General features: G+C 51.3%; 2 protein-coding genes across 4 annotated transcripts in view; both read right to left on the minus strand.

Moving 5' to 3' along the window:
- CDC42EP2 (CDC42 effector protein 2) overlaps window positions 1–25,917 on the minus strand; it is a 111,857-nt gene that overhangs the window by 82,304 nt on the left and 3,636 nt on the right. The window contains exon 2 of one of the 2 annotated variants that reach the window (XR_007454670.1): window positions 21,040–23,619. Coding sequence is in view for 1 of the 2 variants with exons in the window: in XM_049616663.1 (XP_049472620.1) it covers window positions 22,608–23,252 (645 nt within the window). In the remaining variant the exon portion in view is untranslated. Of the gene's footprint in view, window positions 1–19,943; window positions 23,620–25,917 lie in introns of those variants that run through there. The other variant, XM_049616663.1, reaches the window with a different exon arrangement.
- On the minus strand, window positions 663–14,389 carry DPF2 (double PHD fingers 2). Of its 2 annotated transcripts, XM_049616526.1 has the most exons (12): window positions 14,280–14,389; window positions 9,698–9,858; window positions 9,162–9,269; window positions 8,677–8,840; window positions 7,547–7,639; window positions 7,304–7,382; window positions 6,773–6,814; window positions 5,606–5,743; window positions 5,361–5,489; window positions 5,131–5,243; window positions 3,995–4,076; window positions 663–1,996 (listed from the first exon to the last, which is right to left on the minus strand). In XM_049616526.1, the coding sequence occupies exons 1-12, from the start codon at window positions 14,309–14,311 to the stop codon at window positions 1,920–1,922; spliced, it is 1,218 nt and encodes a 405-aa protein (XP_049472483.1). In that variant the 5' UTR covers window positions 14,312–14,389; the 3' UTR covers window positions 663–1,919. The 2 variants fall into 2 exon arrangements, with proteins under 2 accessions (XP_049472483.1, XP_049472474.1); XM_049616517.1 differs by lacking the exon at window positions 6,773–6,814.

The raw sequence follows: 25,917 nt of genomic DNA on the forward strand, positions 1-25,917 counted from the left end.
AAGTGATATAGAAGATCCGTTATGGAAGCTATCAAAAAAAAAAAAAAAAAAAAAAAACTGGGAGAAAAAGAAGGAAACTCATTTTCGTGCATGTAGACAAGTCCCGAGGAAGGTGGCAGTGGGGGCCGAGCTCATGCACACTGTACCTACAGGAACGAATGCCAGGCAAGCAAGGCTGAGCGAGGGGTCTCTCTGCTCATGTGCATTATCCATGCACAAAGCTTTCACATGTCCCATCGTAATATTTTCTTCTGTGATTCTTTTATATTTAGACTCAAGCTCCTGAACCCGTGTAAAGTATCTGAAATCCCAAGATCAACTCTTATAAACCTGTCACCATCTGCATATACAAGTCTCGCCAAATTTCCTTCAAACCAACCAAAATACAGAAACGGGATGCTGAACCCAACTCTAACCCAAGTTTTGTATTAACTGGAACAACTCTGTCCTTTACAACAAGGAATAGTTGTAACACAAATATACGTTAAGGAGTTAGAACTAACAGAGTACTCAATTTTTTATATATGCTTTACATACGGGGGCTCAGCAAAAAATTTAATTTGGGATTAAATAAAAACCACTGTCCTAGGGAAGAAGTTTTAGGATGAAATGACCTTCTTAACCGGGAAAGGGAGTCAGGAGATAAACCATCCAGCAGGGAGTTCTGTGTAAAAACGTTTATTTGTACTAATGTTTAGAATACAGGAACTAAAGAAAGAAAAGACACCTCAACTCCAAAGCGACAGTGAATTAGGGCCTGCCCACAGCCAAGGGGAAGGCCACTCCAGGGTGTCCTGGCATGGACTGTCCCCCCCACTACTTCATGTCAGTGTCACCAGGCAAAAAACTGAGGAATCAGGGTGTGAAGACCTTACCAGCCGCTAGCGAGCGTGCAAGGGAAGAAAGGGACGTCTGTGCGGCTTCCCTGTGACCCAGGAGCCAGGATACACAGAGCAGGAGGCAGAGGCTCCCAATTCAGTTAAGGGCAGGAGCTGAATGTCCAGGTCCAGGAAGAACAAAAAGGGGATTTCGGAGGTAGGCTTTTTCATCGAGTTAAAAAACAGGCACATTATCCAACGTCTCCCTGTGGCCCCCAAGCTGCTGGCCTGGCCCCCTGATTCTTCCCCTCTCCCCACAAAACCAAAGGGAATAAGGAGAGGAGGCAGAAGACAGGAAATTCCAAGGGCGGGGAATGCTTCGGTCGTTAGAGACCGCCTGCGAGCGAGCCAGGTGAGCACAAGGAAGAATCAGGCGAAGCCGCTACTCCCCCTGGGGTGGGGTGGAGTGAGTGGGACAGGACAGAACAAGGAGGGTGACCGAGAGCATCCTGGCTCAGGCAAAGGATCCTGGGTAGCAGGAAGAGAGGGCTGCAGAGAGCCATTCTAGGGGAAGGAGGCAGCGAGGCTAAGCGGCACAACAGGCCCGGAGAGCTCCGTGCAAGCGCTGCCCCAGCTCGCTCAGCTGCTCACTCCCAGTCGCTCTTGGCAAAGAGACCCTGGTCTGCTCACCTCCAGGGGACGGGAACACCCTGGGGACCAGAGTGGAGGCAGAGCAGAGAGAAAAGCGAGCTGCTCTCCTACTCTTTCTCAGAGGACACTGTCTGAACCCTGTGATCACCAGGGCCGGGGCCCAAGGCAGGCAGAGTGAATGCACGTCATGGAGAGCAGTGAGGAGCCGGGCCGCAGGCATATGCCTCGGGGCAGTGTGCTGCTCTGTTCTCCCTGAGGGCCGAGGGCCAGGGGCGGCCAGAGCTGCCACCCCAGCTTGCTGCTGCCAAAGGCAGATTGGCACGACCACCCGAGGTTCTCTGGACTTGTGAAAGAGGAGGAGGGGAGAGGTGGGCACGGAAAACGAGAGAGGAGGAGAGAAACAGCCCTAGATGCACGGGGGGGGGGGGGGGGAACGGGGATGGGGGCACATCAAGAGGAGTTCTGGTTCTGGTAGATGGAAGCTTTCTCCTTCAACAGGTCCAGACACAAGTGGCAGCTCCAACTTCCTGCAGAGAAACAGAAAGGGTCAGGACGGGGCCCACACGGCCCTGGCGTGTTGCTCCCCCACTCCCCACCTCTCCTTCCAGCGGCAGGACCAGCTACAGGTAGGATGAGAGATGTTCTGCCGCAGCGAACTCAGTTACCCTGAGCGAAAAGAAACCTCTAGGGCTTCAAGTATCCTGAGAAATAATTCTCGGGGCTGAAAGAAAGAATCACCTGGAGGGCTATTTCCAAATGTAGACTCCTAGGCCCTCTTGGCCCTGTTAAATCAGAATCTCTAGGAGGGCCTGGGAGGACAGAATTTTTTCAAGCATCTCAGCTTTAGACTTGTGATTACAGAAGAACCAGACTTGGTTCTCATGGCCCCAAAGGTCAGAGCGGAGATCACGAACAGAGGCTCTAGAGAAACCAAGTTTGATTCCACAGTAAGCCAGCTTTCTGTGAAATCCACAGAAAGAGGAGACGGGCTTGCCACCGTCACTGGCGTTTGAGGAGAGTCTGAGGACCGAAGAGAGGAAAAGGGGCAAACTGTGATGACCCAACTTGCTATTATCTATTTCACAGAAAAACTGGAAACAATGTCCTGTCAGAAAAATAACTGCTTCATACTTTGCTTATTAATATTTATTACGGTTGCATTCTTGTTTTGGTTTTTAGAAAGAAAATGAGCCCTTAATGCCTCAAAATCATAAACGTAATTGTACATACGTGGATGTGCACACGGGAGAGAATCCACACCTTTTATAAACTCTTCGGCAATCTAGGACTCTCAAAATGGAAGAAGGTCCTTTCTAACTGAAAGGTCAATACCACAGGGGCTGGCAGGCTTCTCTGTAAACAGCCAGCCAGAGCGTTAAATATTTTAGGCTTTGTGAGCCACATATAGTCTCGGTCCCATGTTCTTCTTTTTTTAAAATCTCCTTTAAAAATGTAAAAACCATTCTTAGCTTGTGAGCTGTATACACTAGCTGCGGCTGGATCTGGCTTATGGGCTGCAGTTTGCGGACACCCGACTTAGAGCCTAGACCACCTCACGGCTTCTAGAGAGTTCTCCCTCAGCTGCCTGCAGCTCTTCACTACCTCAGCATCTGACAGTACTCCACTAGGAGGGCCCTCGTACAGTTCACGTCAAATTTCGTCCGTAAATTAATATTTTACGGTTAAAAAAAATAAACCACAAAACACGTGACTTTTCCCCAAAGTAGATACATAAAGTGGGCATGACCGAGGACACCAGCTGCGTGCTCCCCTGCAGCTGCCAAAGGACTCTCACACTTCGCTAGTGTCTCCTTCCCTAGGGGGGTGACAGCAGTCTGACCTCTATCACAAGTCAGCTTAACCACGCAGTGGGTCACTCGCTCTCGTCTGTAATGCTGGCCCACATCCTCTGTGCACAGTGAAAACCAGACACTCACATCCTCCTGAGCCAGCTCCCGAATTTCTATAAAGGAGGAGTCTGGGCACACAGATCTGGCTGGAGGGGGACTTCAGAGACGCTGCCACTTTTTGGTGCCACCACGGGTTCGGCTGAAGAGCTTCCACAGACTCAGGGCATCATTAAGCAAACTACTGGAGGGGCAGAGTGACCCATTCAGGCTCCAGGTTTAACAGTTTTCTAGACCGGGCAAGGGAAGAGAGCTGCCGTGGACACTCAAACCTGTCAAGTTCAAAGAGCTGACACCAAAGCCTCACATCGGACAAACTACAAACGGAGTTTCCTGGACCAGCTGGAGGAAAACAAACCACTCCTTCTGGTAACTGTTTTCCGCTCAGCATTTGTTTTCTCTCGGGCTGGGGATTTTCTGCGTTTCTAAATGTATCCAGTGATAATGTGCACACATTAAAGCCTTGAAGTTGAGATGCTAGGAAAGCATTCTGAGTGAAGGCAAAGTATCTCTTCCCTGACTGAGAACAGATCACCGAGAAGAGAACCGAGAAGAGAACTCACTTATCGTGCGAGTGGTCTTCCAAGTTACTAACGAGGACTGTTCCAAGCGACCTACCTTCAGGAGGCTCAGACATGGATGGGGTGAGACAGTACATATGGTAGCCACGATCACAGTCGTCGCAGAAGAGCAGCTGGTCCTAGAGAAGGCAAGATGGAAGAGGAAGGGGCAGGTGAGCGACCAGTGGGCCTGTCAGGCCACTGGGGGCGGGTAGGGAAGGAATCTCCGGATAGAAAATGGCTGTCCCGGGCACCTGCATGGCTCAGTCAGTTAGGCATCAGACTCGGTTTTGGCTCAGGTCGTGACCTCACGGTTTCGTGAGTCTGAGCCCCGAGTCAGGTTCCGTGCTGACAGTGCGGAGCCTGCTCGGGATTTTCTCTCTCTGTCCCTCCCACACTCGCGCTGTCTCAGTCTCTCTCAAAATAAATAAACAAGGAGGAGGAGAGGGAAGGGAAGGAAAGGAAAGAAGACGGCTATCCTCCACCCAGACTCAGTGAGTCACTGTCATTCCACCTGAATCCTCCCAGCTTCCTAACTCAGCTCCTGGCCTCCGCTCTCGTCCCCTACGTCCTATTCTTCACAGACTAAAGTCATCTTCTAAAAATGTTAAAGACAGGGCACGTCGCTCCGAGTAAACCCTCAGACCCGGTGGAGCGCCTTCCGCGCTCCCCACCCACCGCGCTCCCACTGCAGGAAGGCCCCAGCTGGCCACGCCGCCTCAGTTCACTCGGCTCGTCTGCCTTAAGTCCTCTGCACTTGGTGCCCCTCCCCTGGCCACGCTGTACCCGCACACCTTCTTGGACCGGCTCCTCGGCATCAGCCAAATCTCAACACCGACGTCACCTCCTCGGCGAGGCCGGCTCTGACCACCTACACGCATTACCCAGGGACTCTGCCACACCACCGCTTCCACTCCCTTCACGGCCCGTCGCCGAAGGGTCACTCATCTCCTTGCGCGCCGCTTGTTCCCAGGAGGGGACAGATCCCATGAAGGGAGTGGCCTCGTGGGTCTTGTGTCCTCGGTGCCTAGGACGGCAGCGGACACAAAGCTGGCGCTCAAGGAGCACCTGCCAAGCAAGGGACCCGAAGTTCTCACTGGGGCGCCGGGGAGGGTCTTGCCTCCCTCTCACAGGAAGCTCCCGCACAAGGGCCGCGGGCGGCCGGAGCCAGGCGTGCGGGGTGGGGACACGCACATCGTTCTCGGAGGTGCCGCAGATGTTGCAGCACTTGCACTCGATGCACTGCCAGCGGTAGGTCTTCACGGCCGCCATCATCACCGGGGTGAACTGCAGGCAAGACGGGTGCCCTGTGGAGGGTGGGGGAGCAGGTGACACAGGCAGCTGTGGGGGGGTGCGGTGGCGCAGTGGGCGGGTTGCCCGGGGCTCCCTGGGGGGGGCTGCCCGCGGCCCTGGGCTGGCGGTACCTGAGCGGCCACAGTCGGAGCAGGACACCAGCTCCTCGGGCTGCCCTGTCTTCTTGTTGATCTTGGAATCCCCCAGGCAGAAGTCGCAGTAGTTGTTGGGCAGGGCCAACCCGTCGGGACCCTTCTTGGCTACAGAGAAAGAACTTTGACGACACCCACTGGGGCCTCTGAGCACCCCGTATCCCCGCAAGGAGGGCTCTTCGTAGGCCGACTCCCGCTCGCCCCACCTCCGACGCTCAGCTTACATTTCTGCTCCTCCGACCTCTGGGAAACCGGGGTGGGTGGCTGTGAGTCTTCCTTGTCCTCACCCTCCTCCTCAGCCAAGTGGGAGTGGGCGTAGTGGTAACTGAGGCCTGGTCGGTTCTTGTAACGTTTTCCACAGACTGAGTGGGGAGAAGATTGCAGAGAAAGGTGTTAGGATCCGAGAGTGCCACATCCCCGCCCCTCCAAGTTGTGGGGCTCCACATGAGGCGGAGGCAACCACCCTGCCCCCGTCGGCTCCGTCTGAGACAGGCCTTCAGTGACGGCCGCCTCCCCTCGGCTAGGAGCGTCAGGCCCCGGGGCTCTCCAGCTTCCAGAGCCCTTCCCCGTTAACCCCCAGCCCGTGGCCACCTCTGCTCTTCCACACTGGCTGTCTGGGAGGCTGAACCCTGGCCCCATTACCGCTTGCCCTGGCAACAGTCTGGGGAGCTCCGGGTCAGGAAGGGAAGGGAATTTCTATACTCTTGCAATATGGCAAGAAGGAATAAAGGTAAGGAAGAGACGCCAAACTTTTTTTTACCTCTCAGTCCACGTGGGAAGCTCAAGCTACCCGTGAATCCCACAGAGCTCGTCTCTGCCCAATGAGGATAAAGGAGCGGGGAGTGGATCACTCGGGGATCGCCTACCAACTGAGCCCACTGGGGTATCTGGCCCCCAAGGCAATTCAAAGACACTCTCACATCAGTGTCCTGCCCACCCCCTGCCAACCAGCAAAGAAAGCAGATCCCCACAAGGCATCTTGTACTCTTAAGCCGTGACACCAAAAAGAGCAAGGGGGCCGGCAGGAAGGAATGGGGAGAGGACGGGAGGAGGTGGTGAGACGGTGAGAAACGTTAGCTGACCACCGAGTGTCTGTTCTGGGGAAGGGGAAGCAGAGGGATCTGTTCATAGCGGGTTCCTTAGAATGCTTTGAAGCCACCCCATGCAGCGGGGCCGAGCAGCCCTGGAGCCAGTCTGTGGGAGACAAGCAGCGGCAGAGGCAGCTTCCAGGACTGTGAGGAGCAGAGCACAACAGAAAGCCCCCTGCTCCTACCCCATGCCATTCCAGAAATTTTTACACTAGCATCACAGGAGATGAGAAAGGTGGGAGAAACAAGGGAGGAGGGAAAAGGGATAGGAAAACCAAAAGTCTGAAAAGTTGAGAGAGCTACCTCTCTGGGGCGCTTTCGAGGTATGCTTTTGTTTGAAACTATCTGAAAGACAGAAAGAAAAGTCATGAGAAGAAGGCCTTGATACACTTGAGACAGGAGCGGCAGCAGCAGGAGAGCGGAGCGAACGAGAGAGAGACCAGCGGCGATGGCGCTCCCAGGGTGGAGGAACAGAAGTGGGGCGAGTCAGAGAAAAGGGGGAGAGCAGACATTGAAAAACTCAGTGCTGGACTCTGGGGGCCCTGGCTTGACTAGGGCCAGCAGACCTGGCCACGGTCTATTGAGAGGCCAATTCTGCCTGCTGAGCGGGCCCCCACCCCCAGTCCCCCACCCCCAGGGACAGCAGAGATCTCTCCCAGAGCATGCAGGTCCCACCCATTGTGGAGCAGAGACCGGGGCCTCCAGTCGGCAGGCAGGACAGTGTCGAGGCTTGTTTTACCACTCTGAACAAGAACAATACCCTCCCTTCTCTCGCATCCTGAGCAGGGGCTGGGTCCAAGGCAGGGACTACCCACCCACTCATGAGGCACTCACTGTCACAGGCATAGGGCTTGTCCCGATCCTCCAGGATGGAAGCGTCCAGCTTCTTCCGGGCACTGCCCACACCTTTACCCTGCCAAAAAGAACAAAAAGATGTCTTACCAAGCTGTCTAGGCCTGAGGCGTTAAGCTCTCCAGGAAGTGGCTGCTGACTTCACGAGAGGAGAAATGGCAGTGACAAACAATAACGCAGAGGGACTCCGCGGGCTCCCCTGCAGGCAGCACCTTGGCTCCTCACCTTGGATTTCCCCTTGCCCCGACGCTTGGGAGTGTCTTCTTCATAGTCCTCGTCATCAAGGTCATCCAGGAAGTCATCTGGTTCTAGGATCCGCTAAGTGGACAGGAGGATTAGGATGGGCAGATACAAAGTACACTCAAAAGAGCCCCCACGACAGGACTGGCCAGGCCACCCACAACCTCCTCGGTCAGCTGGCCCCTCTGCTCCGGCCTCGTTCCTTACTGCAGCCCTTCAACACCCTACCGCCCCAGTCCTTCTCTGTTCGATACTGTGGGCTTTCCTTCCCTTTCGTGTTGTTCTCCTGGAGTGCCTTCCCCACCATCAACAAGGGACCGAATCAAATGCCATGTTTTCAGAAAGTCTTCCCTGGTACCCCAAGTAGCCATGTCCTCTCCTGCCTCTGATCTGCTGCCCTAGGGGCACACCAACAACAGTTCCCTTCCCTCTGACATCCCGCTTGCTAGATTTTTTTTTTAGTTTAATTAATTAATTATTGTATTGTATTGTATTGTATTATTTGTTTTTAGTAATCCCTACACCCAATGTGGGGCTCAAATTCACAACCCGAGATCAAGAGTTGCACACTGTTTGGACCAGGCTAGCTAGGCGCCCCCAATTTTTAGATTTAAATTAGAACTTTGTTGCTTACTTGTGTGGCCTTATAGGAAGTTTCCTTTTCAACTACTCTGTTTCAACTTCCCTGCATGTGAAATGGAGGCCACAGTACCTACTTCATAAAGTTGTAAAGACTAGAGAAAGTAATGGGAAAGCACTTAGCACAGTACCTGCCATATTTTTAGCTCTTATTATTTCTATGTATAGTTTTATCTTCCCTGTTGGCAGGGACCAGGTCTGCTTCACCCATGTAACCCCGGGCACCAAAAAACATCTGTGACAAAAGATGAACGAAGGAGAGTCTGTCCTTAGAAGGAAAGAAACAGGAAAAACTGGATGCTAAAAGTGAAGCCAGTCAGTACCCAGTCTAATTAGGGAATGAAGCAGGAGAACCCACGGGCCTGCCTCCTGGCCCACAACCTCTGCTTCCATTCTGCTTGCTTACTGGGTGGCCTCTGATGAAGAGGAGGCTGGTTTCCATCAAAGCTCCCTTAGCCACAGTGTTAATCTCGTACCTTCCGTGCTCGACTGTTGGTTACAGGAAACTCGCCCAGGCTGTCATCATCCACTCGGGGATCTGGGGCGCCTCGCTTCTCCAGGGGGTCGGTGCGCAACAGAGCCTCTAAACTACTGCCGTCTTGAGAGATCAGCCCCTCTTTCTTCAGGGTTTGGTCTGTGTCTGCAGGCAAGGTCAGGATGAGGCGAGGCTCACAAGGGCTGAAAGCAGACCGCTCTGGGTCTACAGAGTGCGAGGCCAGCCATAGACCAGTCACTGTCATTTGGTCTCTGGTTGCCCAAGACACTCCAGTTTACATGGCACCATAACTTATCTGTTTACCTATCGCTTCTATTAGACTGAATTCTTTAAAGGAAAGAATGGCTTCTCATTCATTTTAGTATCTTCAGGATCTAGCATTGGCCCTGGTATATAATAGGTAATTAACAGGCCTCTTCACCATGCAGCAGGCCACACCCCTACTCAGGGAGGAGTGTGCTTTACCTGGTTTAATAGATGGGAAAGAAAGTCTTGGATCCTCAGGAGGATGGGCTCGCCGCTTTTTCCTCCAGCGCCGGGCAGGGTAGGAGTACAGCTGCCCAGAGGCCAATCCTGTGCAAACAAAGAGAGAAAAGTCAAGCTCTAACCCAGTCCTGGGCAATAATATCAAACACTTTCTAGATGAGTAGCCCTCCCCACCCCATCCCAGCCTTGAGTTCTAGAGCAAGGGAGGAATATGGACAGTGAGGGTTCAGGGGCAGGAGGAGGGACAGTTTATGCAAAAGACAAATGAATGTAGGCTCAGGGGCTTTGGCTAACACATGGCTTCCCAAGAGCCCAAAGACAGCCTCAGCAGGGCAGCCCTGCAGAAACCAAAGATGCTGATATGAACCTGTCTGCTTCATCCCCCCGGGCTTCTAATCAAGACAAGACCATATTCATCCTTGGGCGGAAAGCAGTAAGAAAAACCCTTTCAGCTGGCTCATCACTGAAGCTGAGGAAGCTCCTTCCTTCCTGTGCTTCTGAGTGTGAACCCTCACCTGGACCCCGGTGTCGCTTTTCCATCCAGATGTAACAGTTGCTCTGGGCTACTCCAGTCTGTGAGTCCAGGAAGGGAAGGCGTACACTGCGCTCGGCACAGAGGCGGGCATTGTAATTGTGGCACTGCTCCATGGCATCTTTGTAGTACTGCTCCCCGAGGCTGCGGAAAGACCGAGATCAGGGTAGAGTGGAGCACAGGGTGCTGAGCTATCCCTCCCTTGCCATCTGCTTCTTCAGAAGGTTCAAGGGACTGGGAGATCGTGGCTTGGTCCTATTTGCCTCCATTTCTGCCTCATGGGACACCAAGTCCCTTCACGAAGCCATTATGAGGAAAGGCACTTTATAAATAAATTACCATCAGGAACACATGACCTCTCATGTGTCTAATCAGACCTAAGTCTAACCCACAAAGAGAGAAAGAAACGAACGTTCATTCTGTGCCTCTGAGTCCAGCCTTGTGCTAGCCAAGATGCTGTTTCTCTTAACCCTCATGACTGAGAAGCAGAGGTTAGCTTCTTTTTATGAATGAGCAAAGGAGTTCAACAAGGTCTGGGGGACTTACTAAAATATATTTAACAAACTACGGCATATCTATACAATGAAATTGTATTTAGCCATTTGAAAAAAAGAAGGAAACTCTTCATGTGCTGATATCAAACAATCTCCAAGATGAGTAGAAAAAAATAAGCGAGGTACAGTGGTGAGAAGTGTTAGGAGATGCTACCATTTACGTAACAAGAGGTGGCAAAGAAACCGTAGGCCTCCAGAGAGAAAGACTGGGGGCAATTTCTCTTCTATGCCATTTTATACCTTTTGAATTTTGAACCACGCACAGGTTTCTCCCACTGACAGTTTCCTTTATGGCACTTCACTTTTACAAAAGACCTACATTAGTACCTGTTTTCACTAACCAAAAGAGATTCAGAGAGGATTTTCGCTTTCAAGAAGTGGTAATTGCTTCGTTGCTTTATGCCATTTCAGCTTATGAAGAGTTTCATAGGAACACTCTACTTTTGGATAGCCGGGGTGAGGTGGGGGACCTGTATTTAGACAACTAATTAATTCTATATACTAAATACTAATTTTACAGTCAATGGAAAACATCTGAAAATACCTGAACTACCTTGAGGCCTACTTTTTTAGTGTACTATTAGAGTGATATAAAACCTGTTTGCTCAGAGGCTCATCCTAGGTCCTTTCCCATTCCCACCATCAAATTATTTACTCAAAGACTCAGCTTGAAATCTGTATCTTCTTTCACTCCAAAGACTCAGTTTGAAATCAAAATCAAAGGTAAACCTTGGGGTGCCTGGGTGGCTCAGTCAGTTAAGCCTTGGGACTACTGGTTTCACCTCAGATCACGATCTTAAGGTTCGTGGGTTTGAGCACCATACTGGGCTCTGTGCTGACAGTGTGGACCCTGCTTGGGATTTTCTCTCTCTCTGCTCCTCCCCTGCTCGTGTGTGCACGTGTGCGCTCTCTCTCTCAAAATAAATGTTTAAAAAAAAAAAAAAAGAGGTAAACCTTTAAGTGCTTTAAAAAGCAGGAAAATTACACAGTGCCAGGAGCTACTTGGTTCTAAGAAGCATGTATAGAGAAACAATCTTGTTCTCACCCTTCACAGTTTAACAAGCACTTTATTAACGGAACTTTAACTATAATGATTCGTATCTACATATTCAATCAATCTTAAAAATAAACTGAAGGCAGGGGTGGTTTCTTTGCCATAGTATCCCCAATACCCTCAAAGGCGTCTGGGACATCCTGACTTGACCTGGGAGTAAGACCTTGCATGGCTACAAGTCACCAGACAAATGTCGACATTTAATCAACCCACGTGGAGCTCCAGTCCCTCTGCTACAGACTGGGGAGGTTGGACTAGATAAGCTCAAACACAGTCTGTGAAGGAGACCCCTAGCATGAGAAGCTGGACAGAGTATGTCTTTGTTGCTTATGTCCACAACTCAAGCTACACCAACAAACCATGCTCTGGAATCAGAGGGGGGGGCTCTCACAGCAGCCGTAAGAGACTACTTAGGCACAGCCTACTTAGTATGTTCCCAAGCAACTGAAAAAGACACACACCATACACAAGACGGTGACAACACAAGACAGCCTGGATTATTTCAATGAGCTGTAATGACTGTAATTTGAGGGAAGCACGAATCTTGTGTTGGAGAGTAAAGAGAAAGGAACAGGCTCACAGTGGCTGGCCTTTAGGAGGCAGCCATGTCCTTACCACACAGAGGAAAATTGGATAAACACGGCTGAATGCTGCAGCTCCTTTGTTTCTGCTGATGGGAATTGATACTGACACTGGAAGTCAAACGGAAGGAAGGATGAGATGGCCTTTGGGCTGCAAAGTCAGAGCAAGGAGGCTAGAATTGGTTTGGGGTGAAAGAGTGAGAGATGTTCTATCAAAGCCCTTGTGAGTTAAGTGGGATTTCAGAAGGCGGTGCAAACAGTCTCCTGAGTAGAGAACTGGCCATGAAACACCTAAGCTGGGAGAAGAGAGGATCTGATGAGGAGAGATGAGGAGAGATTAAGAGAGAATAAGAGAGAATTTATAAATAGGAAGATTCTTCTTCCAGAACAAGATGCAAGTCAGAAAAGATGAGCTAGTAGTCCTGACCTGGATGTATCATCTCAGCTGTTCAAAGAACAGGCACACCATGATCAAGAGAAGCTCCAGAAAGATATCTCTCTCCACGGTGACGATGCTATAGGAAGAATACAAGCCCCCTCTTAAAGGGCAAGTTCTGTAGGAAAATGTATTAATTGTGGCTCACAGCCCTCTGCAGCTACAACAGAGGAGAAAGTTACTAGTACTCAGGAACCAGGGGCTGGTGACCCTCACAATCTCTGTAGTTCCTTGAAGACCATTAAGTCATGCTCTGTGTCAACAGGCAAGTCCTCCCTTTTAGCACCACATGAAAGGGTTGGCAACTCTATTTCCCTGAAGAAAGTCCCCCAACACAAAGTCTTATTACCGATTAGCTCTCCAAACCCAGGGAAGTCTGACATTCCCCCAGTTCAGTAAGATTTCTAAGGTAGGGGCTCTGATTCTTTTCTGGGAAGTATGAAACCTTTGTGAAACCTCCCCTTACAATGGGATTTGTGGGGGGGGGGGGGGGGGGAATCAACAAAGAGAAAGGCAGGGAAACAAAGAAAGAACATCTGAGTCAGGAAGGATAACTATACAAATGGTAGATCAACAGCGACATTTCTAAATTGAGGGAAATGTCAGCCTGAAGAAAGAGCTGGGGGAAACTGGAGTGGGCAGATCAGAGAGAAAGATAATAGTGTTAGGAGGAGGGGTAGCTGAAAGAGGAGGCAGGATGGAGCTGAAAGCAAGTAAAAAAAAAAAAAAAAACAAAAAAAAACAACCCACAGGAGAAGGCACTTAGCTTAATGGAAGTGGGAATGCATTCTCAAAGAAAAAGGCTACAGGCAGAAAAGGGGGAAGCAACATACTCTTTAAAAAGGCTCTTGGGAAGAGTGGGGGCTCAGCCCACCACAAAGGCAGATGAGAAGCTGTGAGTCCCTCAGAATAGTTGCCAAACCTTTACCTTGTCATCCAGGCAAAATCCAAAAGCCCTGCCCGGACATCCAGACAACTAGACACCTTCCAATTTTCCTACTGCTGCACCAAGCCCAATTTACCCATTAAAAAGAGCTGGCTCTATTTGCCCACCCGGCATGAACCCATTTCCCATCTTCAGGGAGGAGGCTGGGTGAAACCAAGTCCCAAAGCATCTTCAACTCACAGCCAACAGACCCCTCTCCATTGCCCAACAACCATTAACTAACTTTGCTCGACACCTGCCTGGCACAAGGGGACTGCACAGCGCGCAGCCTGCCCACCTAGGTGCCCCTCTGGGCTGCAGAGGCGTCCTGGACTGCTTCCGTCCAGTTCCCGTTTTTTGGTGGCTGGACTGGCCGGCGCAAAGGCCCTCTCCCCTGAAGTTGTCGTTCTTCTGCATCGGCTCCTCCACAAATTCTTCCCAAGAATGTTTCTGGTCTGGGGTAGCACATCCTCAAGACCACCCCCCCCCCCCCCCGAACGTCACGGGGCTGTTAAAACAGCTCCGCGGGGCTTAACTGCGCCAAGGCTTGCTGAGCCTGTTGCTCCAGGACCGGCTGCGGGCAGCCGATGGGGAGGGGTCGGCGGCCGGGCTTCGCGGGGACACGGGTCGGTCCCGGGTCCACCCTCGACCCGGCCCCTCCGGACCGAGGCGTCTGGTCTCTAGAGCGCACCCAGACTGTCTCTCGTACGCCACAAGGGCGCCATGCTCAGGACACCGTGAGCCTTAAGGAAAGCTCAGACCGCACAGCCCCGCAGGGAGGCTGCCTGTAAGGGGCTCCCGTGGGCCCCCCTCAGGGCCTCCACAAGTTTCCAAAGAAGCGCAACGTCTTCTCGGGAGTCTCCTGTTGCCCTCCCTACCAGGAGTCGCAACGACGCCTTCTCGGGCACGTCCTTCCCTCCGCCTCGTCCCCTCCCGCACCGCCCCCTACTCCCAGGTCCCTTACAAGACCCCCCCCCCGCCCCCCGGCCTAGGAGAGAAAGAAACGACAACTCACAGCTTCACTACATTTTCCACCACAGCCGCCATCTTCCCTGCTCCTCTCCCTCAGGCCGGGAGGCCCGGAGCCCTCAGTGCGCAGGCGCCGGGACCGCACCAGGGAACCGGTTTCCTCGTTCCTCTGCGCAGGCGCCGTGCAGACGCGCGCGCCCGAGAGCGAGGCGCGGGGAACACGCTGGGTGACGGTCCACCCGGCCCAGGGAGCCGAGGGAGCCCTGTGCGCAGGCGCGATGGAGGCGCGCGCGCGCGCGCGCGCTCCAGGGGCTCCCGCTCGAGCCCGGTGTCTTCCACTGGGAGGGCGGGACCAGCGAGAGAGGATCTGGCCTGGTGCAGAAATGAGAGGATGGATGAAATGATGAAATGCAGGTTGGTGAAAACTGGCAGGCCCAGAGATGGGCTAGATGGAGCATATACGTTCTGCTACCTCGCCGACCTTTAACCTTGTGGTTAACCCTTTGCCCTCACTCACGGGCTCGGGGAGGGGGATGTTGGTGGCTAGCCAAAGGCAAGAGTGGTGCACGGTCACTTGTCTTCCCCTCCCCCCCCCCCCCCCCCCCCCCTCCAATCAAGTGCCCATTTAGGGAGAGGAAAATTAACGTCCAGAACTGGGCAGTTCTTTGTCCTGAATATTGGACTCTTGGCAAAAGTTAGCTCCCTTTCCTGTCACCATACCCAGCCACCAACTGAAGTGATAGCCACTTCTCCCATCCTTCCTACTTCTGTCCCTCCACCCAGGCTCTGAAGAACTTCTTTCCTGCAGCTGTCTGTGAATCTTTTGTACCATTCATTTCTCCTTCACTGTTGACTCATGCAAATTCATGTACAAACATGGCTTAATATCCTCTTAAAAAATCAGAGCTCTTCTGGCGCCTGGGTGGCAGAGTGAGTTAAGTGTCCTACTCTTGATTTCCGCTCAGGTCATGATCTCATGGTTGGTGAGTTCCAGCCCTGTGTCAGGCTCTGCATTGACAGTGTTGAGCCTGCTTGGGATTCTCTCTCCCTCTCTCTCTCTTCCCCTTCCCTGCTCATGCTCTCTCCCTCTCTCTCTCAAAATAAATAAATGAACATTAAAAAAAAGCAGAGCCCTTCCTTCAGCCCATGTCTGCCTTGGATTATCACCCCATTTCTTTCTACCCTTTCAAAGCTAAGTTTCTGTTTATACACCCTATCTCTGTTGACTTACTTCCAAGTCCCTTTCTGCCCAGTTTAATGGTGATTCTGTTCCCCCTAGTTCATTGAAACAGGTCCTAACAAAGACACCAGGACCTTCATTTCAACACCTTTAGAGATCTCGTCTCCATCCTCATTGGCCTGTCAACCTCGTGACACTACTCACCTTTGCCTCCTTTTTCAAGCTCTTCTCAGGGTCTCTGAGATGCACACCCTCCGGCTGTGCTTTGATCACACTGGTCCTTCAGGCTCTTTTGCTGACTGTCTGTCCTCTGTTCCACTTTTAACTGTCCCAGTCCTCAGGGCATGGTCTTTGGTCTTTGACACATACCTTATCCCATTAATCCCAGGATGTGCGTATTCCCAGGCCTCTCTTCCATCGCAGGATTTTAGAATCAGAAGACATCTTACCATCACTGTGCCTTAAGACCATTTTTGGCAGAAAAGAGTTGTGGGATATCTGTCCCTGCCTACCCTGCACCACATTTGTAGAATAGGTGCCAGCAGCTTGGAAGCAAACCCCAGAGACAATACTGATGCACTCTTTTCCCTAGGAACCAAATGATTGTGGGGACAAAGAGTATCCGAGGTGACTCCAAAGCAGGAGTCAAAGGCACACGGGGCGCCGGGTGGCTCAGCCAGTTAAGCATCCATTTGTCGATTTCGGCTCAGGTCATAATCTCCCAATTCGTGGGATCCAGCCCCGTGTGGGGCTCTTCACTGACAGCACGGAGCCTGACAGCAGGGATCCTCTCTTTCTCCCTCTCTCTCTGATCCTCCCCTGCTTTCAGGCTTGCGCATATACACTCTATCTCTCCCCCTCTCTCAAAATAAACGTTAAAAAAAAAGTACAGTATGTGTTGTGGCCTGAATGTTTGTGCTCCTCCCAGTCATATGTTGAAGCCCTAACCCCCAGTATGATGGAGGGTATTTGGAGGTGAGGCCTTTGGGAAGTGATTAGGTTTAGATGAGGTCATAAGGGTGGGACCCTCTTGATGGGATTAGTACCCTTATAAGAGGAAGAAGACAGCTACCTCTCTCCTTGAGGAAAGGCCATGTGAAGTCATGACAAGAGGCAGATATCTACAAGTCAGGAAGTGCGCTCTCATCAGAACCCAAATCTGCTGGCACCTTGATCGTGGAGTTCCCAGCCTCCAGGATGGTAGAAATAAACGTCTGTTGCTTAAGCCCCCCAGTCTGTGATATTTTGTTATAGCAGCCCAAGCCGACTAGGATAGCATACTAGCACTGAAGCTGAACATACACAAATCCTATGGTCCGGCAACTCCACTCGTGGATACATACACCAAAAAAGCATGCATAAGAATGTTTACCACGGCGTTCATTGTAATAGTTTCAAACTGGAAAAAACCAATGCCCGCAACAGTACAATAGATTGGGCAAAATGGAAAGAATAAGTTATCGTTATACAACAATGTGAATGAATCTCAAAAACTTAACACTGAATAAAAGAAGCCAGTTTCAAAAAAGGACATATTGTATGATTCCATTTATATAAAGGCACACAAATAGGCACATTAATCCATGGAGTCAAAACCCAGGAGACTAGTTATCTTTGGAGGATAATGACAAGAGGGGGCAAGAGGCAGCTACTGAGGTCCTAGTAATGTTCTTTTTTTTAATGTTTATTTTTTTGAGAGAGAGCACATTAGAGTGGGGGGGGCAGACAGGGAGAGGGGGACAAATTATCTGAAGTGGACTCTGCACTGACAGCAGAGAGCCTGATGTGGGGCTCGAACTCACTAACTGTGAGATCATGACCTGAGCCGGAGTCAGACGCTTAACTCACTGAGCCACCCAGGCACCCCATGTTTATTTATTTTTGAGAGAGAGAGCGCAAGCAGGGGAAGGGCAGAGAGATTGGAGCCAGAGGATCCAAAGTGGGCTCTGTGCTGGCAGCAGTAAGCCCTATGTGGGACTCGAACTCATGAACCACGAGATCATGACCTGAGCTGAAGTCAGAGGCTTAACCAACTGAGCCAGGCACCCCTATAGTAATATTCTTTTTCTTCGTCTGGGTAGTGGGTACATAGGTTTGTTAATAATTTAGTTATTTGTTAATAATTTTATTATTATTACTATTTTACATGGGGAAGTTGAGTAGAGTTTAATAATATAAGTTTTTACAAAGATACAAACACGGGAAGCAAAAATAATATAAAAACAGGGAGGGGGACAAAACATAAGAGGCTCTAAAATATGGAGAACAGAGGGTTGCTGGAGGGGTTGTGGGAGGGGGGATGGGCTAAATGGGTCAGGAATCTACTCCTGAAATCATTGTTGCACCATGTGCCAACTAATCTGGATGTAAATTATAAAAAGCAAATACATTATAGAAAGAAAAAAAAAAGTGGACCCATCCTCATAATGCCTCAGGACACCTAGCTGAAGCAATCATATTTGGTACCGAATCATAGACTTTAGGAAGGAATTTACCGTCATCCCAGTCCTCAAATTATGTCTAAAAATATTTTTTTCAAATATGACAAAGATAACCAGGCACACAAAGAAAAAAGAAACCTTTCACAAGAACCAGTACAAAAAATACAAAACACAAACTGACTCAAAGATTTAACATGTTGGAATTATCTGATGCTGACCGTAAAATAACATTGCTACTGCATTTAAAGGAGTTAAAAACGAGCATAAGAACATCTTCAGGGGACAAGTACTTATTAAGAAATGCCACAACAGAATTTTAAAACAGCAACATAGAACTTCTCCAACGGAACAATAAAATAACCAAAATTAAAAACACAATGAATCCTTTAAACAAATTACTCACAGCTGAAGAGAGAACATAGAAACTAGAAGATAGGTAGGCAGAAATTGTCCCTAACATTGCACAGAAAGACAAAAGAACAGAAAATAGAGAATTAGAGCAGAAACATAGATACATAGAGAGATCTAATATACATTTAGTTGGGGCGTCAGAGGGTAGGGAGAAAGGGGGCCGAGGCAGTATTTAAAGAGAAAATGATCAATAATTTCCCAACAATAATGAAAGATGTGAATCCACAGATTGAAGAAGTCAAATAAAACCAAAACTGAGCTAAATCAAGACTTCATGGAGGCGCCTGGGTGGCTTAGTCAGTTGGGCACCTGACTCGGGTCGTGGTCTCATGGTTCGTGGGTTCGGGCCCTGCGTTGGTCTCCATGATGGAGGCATGGAGCTTACTTGGGGTTCTCTTTCTCTCTTTCCCCCTCTCTGCCCCTGCCCCCTCTCTCCCTCTCCCTCTATCTCAAAATAAATGAATAAACTTAAAAAAAAAAGAAAAAGACTTCCTGGAAATGAATGCTAGAGCACTTGGGATGAACTATCGTAACGTCCGCAACTTATTTTCAAAAGGTCAGAAAAAAAAGTTTTTATAGGCAAAGAGATAAAGGAAACGATAAAGATAAAGGGGAGCCTGGCCGGCCCAGTTGATAGAGCATGTGCGACTCTCAATTTCAGAGTTGTAGGTTCGATCCCCACATTGGGGGTAGAGATTACTTTTTTTAAAAGTCCTTAAAAAAATTCTTGAAGGAGTCCGTAGCTTCTACGTATGTTTCTTTTCTCGCTGCATCAAGTATATTTTTATATATTTTAATTCTCCCATTCTTGTCTCCTGCTTTCCACTCTTGAATATAGGGTGTATTGGCGATAACTAACTTTATAGCACAGTTCAGAGTTTGCAAAGTATTGAGATGGGGCTGGTAAAAAAAAATTGCAGGAGGAATGAACATCTCGAATTCCTGGACTTGCAAGTGGATGTGATCATTGACAAGATATTGAGTCATCTCCCTTTGGAAAAAGAGCGAATCTGTTTTCGACAGAAATAGGAATAGATCCATTCTACTAGGGAGGTTTATATTATATTATAGTAAGTCACGCATGAATGTTGGGCGTCTAAGACAGCAGACTGTACGGACATTTGTCTTTTTTTTTTTTTTTTTTGGCTGTCCAATGACTTCTCTATTGGGGGGAAATTCCTTTTTGTGGGTGGTATTTGTAGGGCATGGTGCCTGAACAGCACTGTACAAGCTGAAGAGGAAAGATCCATCTTTCCATCCCTGGCTACCTTGGTGCAAGCAGGTGTTTCTAGTTCAGTTAGTCTGATGCTTCAGGCCCCCTGCCCAAGTCCCTTTCTCCAGCCGGACACAGCAGCTCTGAGTGGTTTCCTAGGTCTCTTGGGTTGGTGCCCGATGCAGGGTGGGTGGGGGACAGTTCCAGGGGACCTAGGGCAGGCATGTCTCCGTCCCATGGCCACTCTGGCCTTGACTCTGGTCCAGGGTGAGGTGCAGCCTTCCAACTGGGTAAAGCTGTAAGGAAGGTTTCCTTTTTTCTTGTCTTCCAAGGGAAGGGACAAGCCGTTCAAGCCCTGAGAGGGAGCCTACAGGCAAGAAGCTGCTGGCCCTTCAGCTCCCCACCTTTGGTCTGCACACTTGACCAGTTCTGATACAGAACTTCTGTTGGGGCAAGAAGGTTGCAGTGGAGTATAGGCTTTGGGGCGTCACAGGCCCGGGTTAAAGCCCCACAACCGATAGTGAAACCCCTAATCTCTAAATGACGGCAGAGCTTTCAGACTAAAAGGAGAAAGTTGAGCAGGGATGTAAAATGGTGCACCTGCCATGGAAAAGAATATGGTGGTTCCTCAAGAAATTCAACACAGAATGAGGGTATGATCTAGCAATTTCCGCGTCTGTGTATGGACCCAAAAGAATTGAAAGCAAGGACTCAGACAGGTATCTGTACATCCGTGTTCATAGCAGCATTATTCACAATAGCCCAAAGGTAGAAACAACGCATGTGTCCACTGATGGATGAATGGATAGACGAAATGTGGTCTAGAGGGACAATGGAATGGTATTCAGCCTTTAAGAGAAGGAACTGTCAACACCCGCCATAGCGTAGATGCACCTCAAAGAGGTCATGCCGAGTGAAATAAGACGATCACAAGAGGACAGATACTGTGTGACTCCACTGATTTCAGGTCCCTAGAGTAGTCAGATTCATAGAGACAGGAAGTAGACGGTGGTTGCCAGGGGCTGGGGGAAGGGAGAATGGGGCGTTAGCGTTTAATGGGTGTGGAGTTTCACTTTGGGAAGACGAGAAAAGTTCTGAAAGGGATGGTGGTGACGGTTGCAGAATAATGTGAATGGACTTAACACCACTGAATTATGCACTTACAAATGGCTAAAATGGTACATCTCATGTTGTATAGATTTCCCCCCCCCCTTCCCCCCGGCCCAAGCAAAATGCCTCCTGGTCAAATTCAGCCTCCGCGATGAAATGTGACACAGGAACTGGAGGCCAGAGGCTGGGGGTGAGCTGGGAGTCTGGGATCCACAGGGTCAGAAGGATGAAGAACCAGCGGAGAATGGAAGAAGGGGAAACTGAGGCTTGAACTTGCCTCCAGCTGCCCATGTGGTCTGTACCAATCAGACACCAAGCCCCATCTTAACACTCTCCCCACCTCCGTCCTCACTGTCCCTGCCTCGTCCAGTCCTCCTCACCCTGCACTGGCTTCCTCCGTTTTGACCTTTGGTCCGTCGTTCATTGGCCTGGGTGGTGACCCTTCTAGAACCCGGATCTGACCATGTGTCTCTCCTGCTTAAAATCTGTCTGCAGCCCCCCACTGCCTCCGCTCAGCCTAGCAGGCAAAGCTGTTCCCAGCTGACTCCAACCTGCTTTTCGTGCTTCACAGTCCTCTCGTTCCCAACCTCCGAGTTCCTTTATGTCCGTAGCCATTTTTGGATACCCTCCCTGTGGCGATTCCTAAGTGTTATCCCTAGTTTTCCCCACAACCCTGCACGGTAGGTCCCACTGACTACCTCTTAGAGATGTGGAAACAGTCTCACATAGTCTAGGTCATACTCTTAGATCTCTGCTCTTTTCACCACACGGCGGCTCCTCTGTCATTCACTCTGGTGCCCCAGTGCCTTTGCTTATGCACAAGCGTATCTCAGCCCTCAGGTCTGGCTCAGAATCACATCTATCCTAAATGGGCCCTGACACCAGTTGCGTGTCGGCCCGAAGCATCCGCGATCGTGTTTTCTTCACAGTGTTCAGCCCAGTTGGCACTCGCCCTACTTGCTTACAAATTCAATATCCTTTTCCCACTGGAATATAAGCTACAGGAGTGGGGATCGCGGCTGTGTGAAATCCCCGGCACCTGGAGCACACCTGGGTGCCCTGTAGGTGGCGACGAGCCCGCTGACAGGCACTGTTGGGTCCCTCCCAGCCCCAGGCCTGGCCGGTCCCGCCCGAGTGCCCCCTTAGTCTTTGGAAGCTGGAGAAGCTGCTGGTCCCTTGCACTAGGCCTTGGGGTTACTCTTTCGCTCTTGGGCCTCCCCCGGTAGACCCCAGCAGCCTGGGCACAGCGCCCGGACGACGCCAGTGCTCAGCCCCCTCTTGTTAAGCACCTGAAGCAATATTGCGGTCTCCCTAGGTGGCATTGGTGTATTCCTGCCTCTTTCTCACTATGGGCTTGGGATCGGGTAGAGGCTTCCCAAGGGCAGGGCCCGCCCTGCACACAGCCTTCCGGGAATGGGGTCTCCCCCAGGGTCAGCCCCGGTCGCGGAGGCTGGTCTGTCTTCAGGAGGAAACCCGGGTCGAGGGTGCCGGGAGCACAACTGTCAGCAGCAGCAAGTTTTATTGCGACCAGAATCTCCCGGTCATGTGAGCGAGGGTGGGGCAGAGGGACGTTCGGTCACCAATGCCACGTTCCTAGTCCAGGACAGCGAAGCCAAAGTTCTGGCTGGCTGTGCCTTGCCTCTTCCCCAGCCCCCAGTCGGGGCATCCCATGGGGCTGAGGCAAAGGGGACTCCATTTCGGCGGAGCCTTCATCCAAGGGGTCTCAGGGAAGGGGGGGCAGTTTGGGGGGGGGGGGGTCCAGGTGGCCCGAGATGCTCAGGGCACTTTGGGCTGACTTCTGCACATGTCCTCGGTGAGCTTTAGGGGAAGGCAATGAGGCACGCTCTGCCCATGAGGAGAGGGTGGGAGCGAGGGAAACAAAGGCTCAAAGAAAAGAAATCACTGGCCAGTGACCACACAGGGGGGCCTAGGGATCCCGACGTGTAGGCCAGGGCTCCATCCACCCCCTGCCTCCAGCATTCACTCCACCTTGAGCACCCGGCCTGGCCAGCCGTGGTCCTATGTGGGGATCTGCACGTGGCCCAGGTCCTGGTCCATGATCTGGAGGACGTCATCCAAGATGGAAGGCCCCAGGTCCACATGCAGGGAGAGCAAGGAGCTGGCATGGGACAGGAAGGGCTCCTCGGCCCCTGACTCGGGCGTCAGCCCATTGTGGGCAGAGCCAGCCTCTGGAATTCTCCAGATGTCCACACTCCCTGCCTCCTGTGGGGAAGGCTGTGGGGAAGGCTGTGGGGTCTCCAGGTGCAGGCGAGGGGGTTTGGGTGGGGCCTGAGTTGTGGGCAGGGTGAGGGCCTGGGGCCCCCCGATGACAGGGAGGGAGATGGCGTTCTTGAGCAGAGGGGACGGCCCGTCGGGGAGCTCCCGCCCACACAGCGTGGCGGTGCGGGTGAACTGGAACGGGAGGTCCAAGGTGCCGTCCTCCTCGGGTCCCTCGACCGCCGTCCCTGGCAGGAGGTGGAACTTGCCCTGCAGGAAGGAGATGTCACCGAACATGTCGCTGCCACCGCCGCTGCCGATATGAATGGTGTGTCGGAAGTCCCCCAGCGGCGGGCTGATCATGTCCGAGGACAGCAGGTCCCGCAGCTTCTCCTTCTTGCCCTTGCGGCTCCCGCGCTTTAGATAGATGGGCACCTTGGTGGACATCGCGATCTCCGCGCCCGGGGCCGGGCTGCAGGGGCTGGGGACGGCGCACCCTCGGGGACCACGGCCTCCGGCTGCCTCTTCTCCCCACCTCAGCCGGACACACCCAGAGGGGGGTTTTCGGACACCCAAACGTTGCCCAAGGGCCAAGACAAGGGTGTGGGGCGTGACTGAAGTTGGCCGGAGGGATGAGAAAAAGGACGATTAAGGATCAGCGAAGTCAGGGCTGAGATAACAAAGATCACTCTCTCCCAGAAGAGTGGAAAACGCTCTGGAAAATTAGCAGCAGAAAGGTGGCGCTCTGGTGGGCAGCAACGGGCCCTCCGGTCTTGTTCTCGCAGGCTCCCCGGTCCGGTCTGGGGCTGAAGAGCTGAAATACCAGAGGTATGAGTCAGGGACAGAAGGACAAAAGTCAGAGACATCCGTCTCATTTCTGGGCCCCCTGCGTCAGCCCCGGGAGCCCGAGTGGGGCCACTCTCCTGCGGAAACCCTGCGAGAAGTTTGTGGTCACTTACAGACTCACTGCACCTTAGAGCCTGGATCACCAGCACCGAGCCCCTCCCTTTACGAGTGGGGAAACTGAGGCCCGGCAACGTGAGTGATGGGCCCAAAGTCATATACAAAGTCATATCCTGGCTCTGGTCCCTTGCCTGGGGTCCCTGGCTCTGCTCATCACCCCCTATCGCACATCAGCTGTGCCCCAAGACATAAGAGTCAAGTTGTGTGTGTGTGTGCGGGGGGGGGGGGGGGGCTCAGATTTTTTTCAATCCTGTACTTGACAAAGGAGAGAGATCTTGTAACCCCTGTCTCACCCACCCTGTCTGTGCCAGACCTGGACACACAGGAGGTGTTCAGCCCGCAGGGCTGAATGACGGACACCTCTGTTCGGCCCAATCTCGTCCCACCTAGAAGTGAGGGCACCTCAGAGTTTCTCTTTTCTCCTCCAGGTTAGCAGTCCCTACCTCTGGGACTGAGTCCAACATAGTTACTGTCCCTCCCCCCTGCCCAGCACCTAAGGGGAAGGTGGAGTGGAGGGTGCAAATACTTTGGGGGGCTCTGCTCTGTGCCCGGCATTTTGCTAAGTTCTTTGCAAACGCATCTCATTTAATCAGAGCAAGCTATCACCCCATTTCAAAATTTGAACCAGAGGGGCACCTGGGTGGCTCGGTTGGTTAAGCGCCTGACTCCTGATTTCGGCTCAGGTCGTGATCTCATGGTTCGTAAGATCAACCCCGAGTTGAGGATTCTCTCCCTCCCTCTCTCTCTGCCTCTCCCCTGCTCACAATCTCTCTCAAAATAAATAAAATTTGAACCAGAAACATTTTGGAGGAATTTGCACAAGGCATTGCCGAGGGAGGGAAGCAAAAGGCAAAAATGTAGAGACTATTCCATTTCTTTTTCTTTCTTTCTTTCTTTTTTTCTGAGAGACAGAGAGACAGAGCTTGAGCGGGGGCGGGGCAGAGAGGGAGACACAGAATCTGAAGCAGGCTCCGGGCTCTGAGCTGTCAGCACAGAGCGTGATGCAGGGCTCGAACTCACAAACTGTGAGATCATGACCCGAGCTGAAGTTGGAGGCTTAACTGACTAAGCCACCCAGGAGCCCCTAGAAGATTCCATTTCTGACAGCAGCGATCAACTCCCCTCCCTCTACCCCTTCCCTGTATATATATGCATGTGTGTGTACCTACATACACAGGTCGGCATTGGATTATATCCTAGATAAAAAGAGAGAAGAGGCGTGCCTGGGTGGCTCAGTCAGTTAAGCATCCAACTTTGGCTCAGCTCATGATCTCACGGTTTGTGGGTTCAAGCCCCTTGTCAGGCTCTGTGCTGACAGCTCAGAGCCTGGGGCCTGCTTCAGATTCTGTGTCTCCCTCTCTCTCTGCCCCTCCCCTGCCTATGCTCTGTCTCTGTCTCTCTCTGTCTCTGTCTCTCAAAAATAAATAAGCATTAAAAAGAGATAGAGAGGGAAGAATCTGGAAGGCCAGCACCAGGTTGTCATATGGGTTTTGTAGATTGGGATGGGGGGCAGGGATGGGGTGTGAGGTCAGTGATGTGGGAGGAAGGGTGTCCTCAGTCAAAATTATCTGTAATATTTGCTACTGTTACTATAAAATGATATATGCAAATACGAAAAGGATGATTGCCATCATGTTGGTGGTGCTCTCAAGGTGGCAGAATTTCAGATGACTTTGCCTTTCTTTTCTGTACTTTTTTATAAGCTCAAATTCTTTCTTTTTCAGTTTTTAAAAATATTTTTTATTTTAGGGGTGTCTGGCTAGCTCGGTCAGTTAAGCGTCCAACTCCTGGCTTCAGCTCAGGTCACAATCTCATGGTGTCCTGAATTCGAGCCCTGCATCAGGCTCTGTGCTCACAGCGCGGAGCCTGCTTGGGATGTTCTCTCTCCCTCTCTCTCTCTGCCCCTCCCCTGCTGCCTCTCTCTCAAAATAAAATAAATAAACTTAAAAGATTTTTTTTAATTAAAAAAATAAGTAATATTTTTATTCTAGAGATTGAGGGGGGGGGGAGAGAGACTACGAGAGGGGGAGAGGGGCAGAGGGAGAGAGAGAGAAGCAGGCTCCAGCTCAGCATGGAGCCCGCCACGGGGCTTGATCCCACGACCCTGGGATCAGGACCTGAGCTAAAATAAAAAATTGGACGCTCGACC

Source organism: Panthera uncia, chromosome D1, assembly GCF_023721935.1.
Source record: "Panthera uncia isolate 11264 chromosome D1, Puncia_PCG_1.0, whole genome shotgun sequence".
NCBI classification, from domain to species: Eukaryota; Metazoa; Chordata; class Mammalia; order Carnivora; family Felidae; genus Panthera; species Panthera uncia.

Coding starts and splice junctions, on each gene's coding strand:
- DPF2 (XM_049616526.1), bottom strand. CDS start 14,311: ATGGCGGCTGTGGTGGAAAATGTAGTGAAGCT. Junction 9,270..9,697: donor AAAGCGACACCGGGGTCCAG/GTGAGGGTTCAC, acceptor TTGTTTGCACAG/GATTGGCCTCTGGGCAGCTG. Junction 5,244..5,360: donor CTCCGACTGTGGCCGCTCAG/GTACCGCCAGCC, acceptor CACCCTCCACAG/GGCACCCGTCTTGCCTGCAG.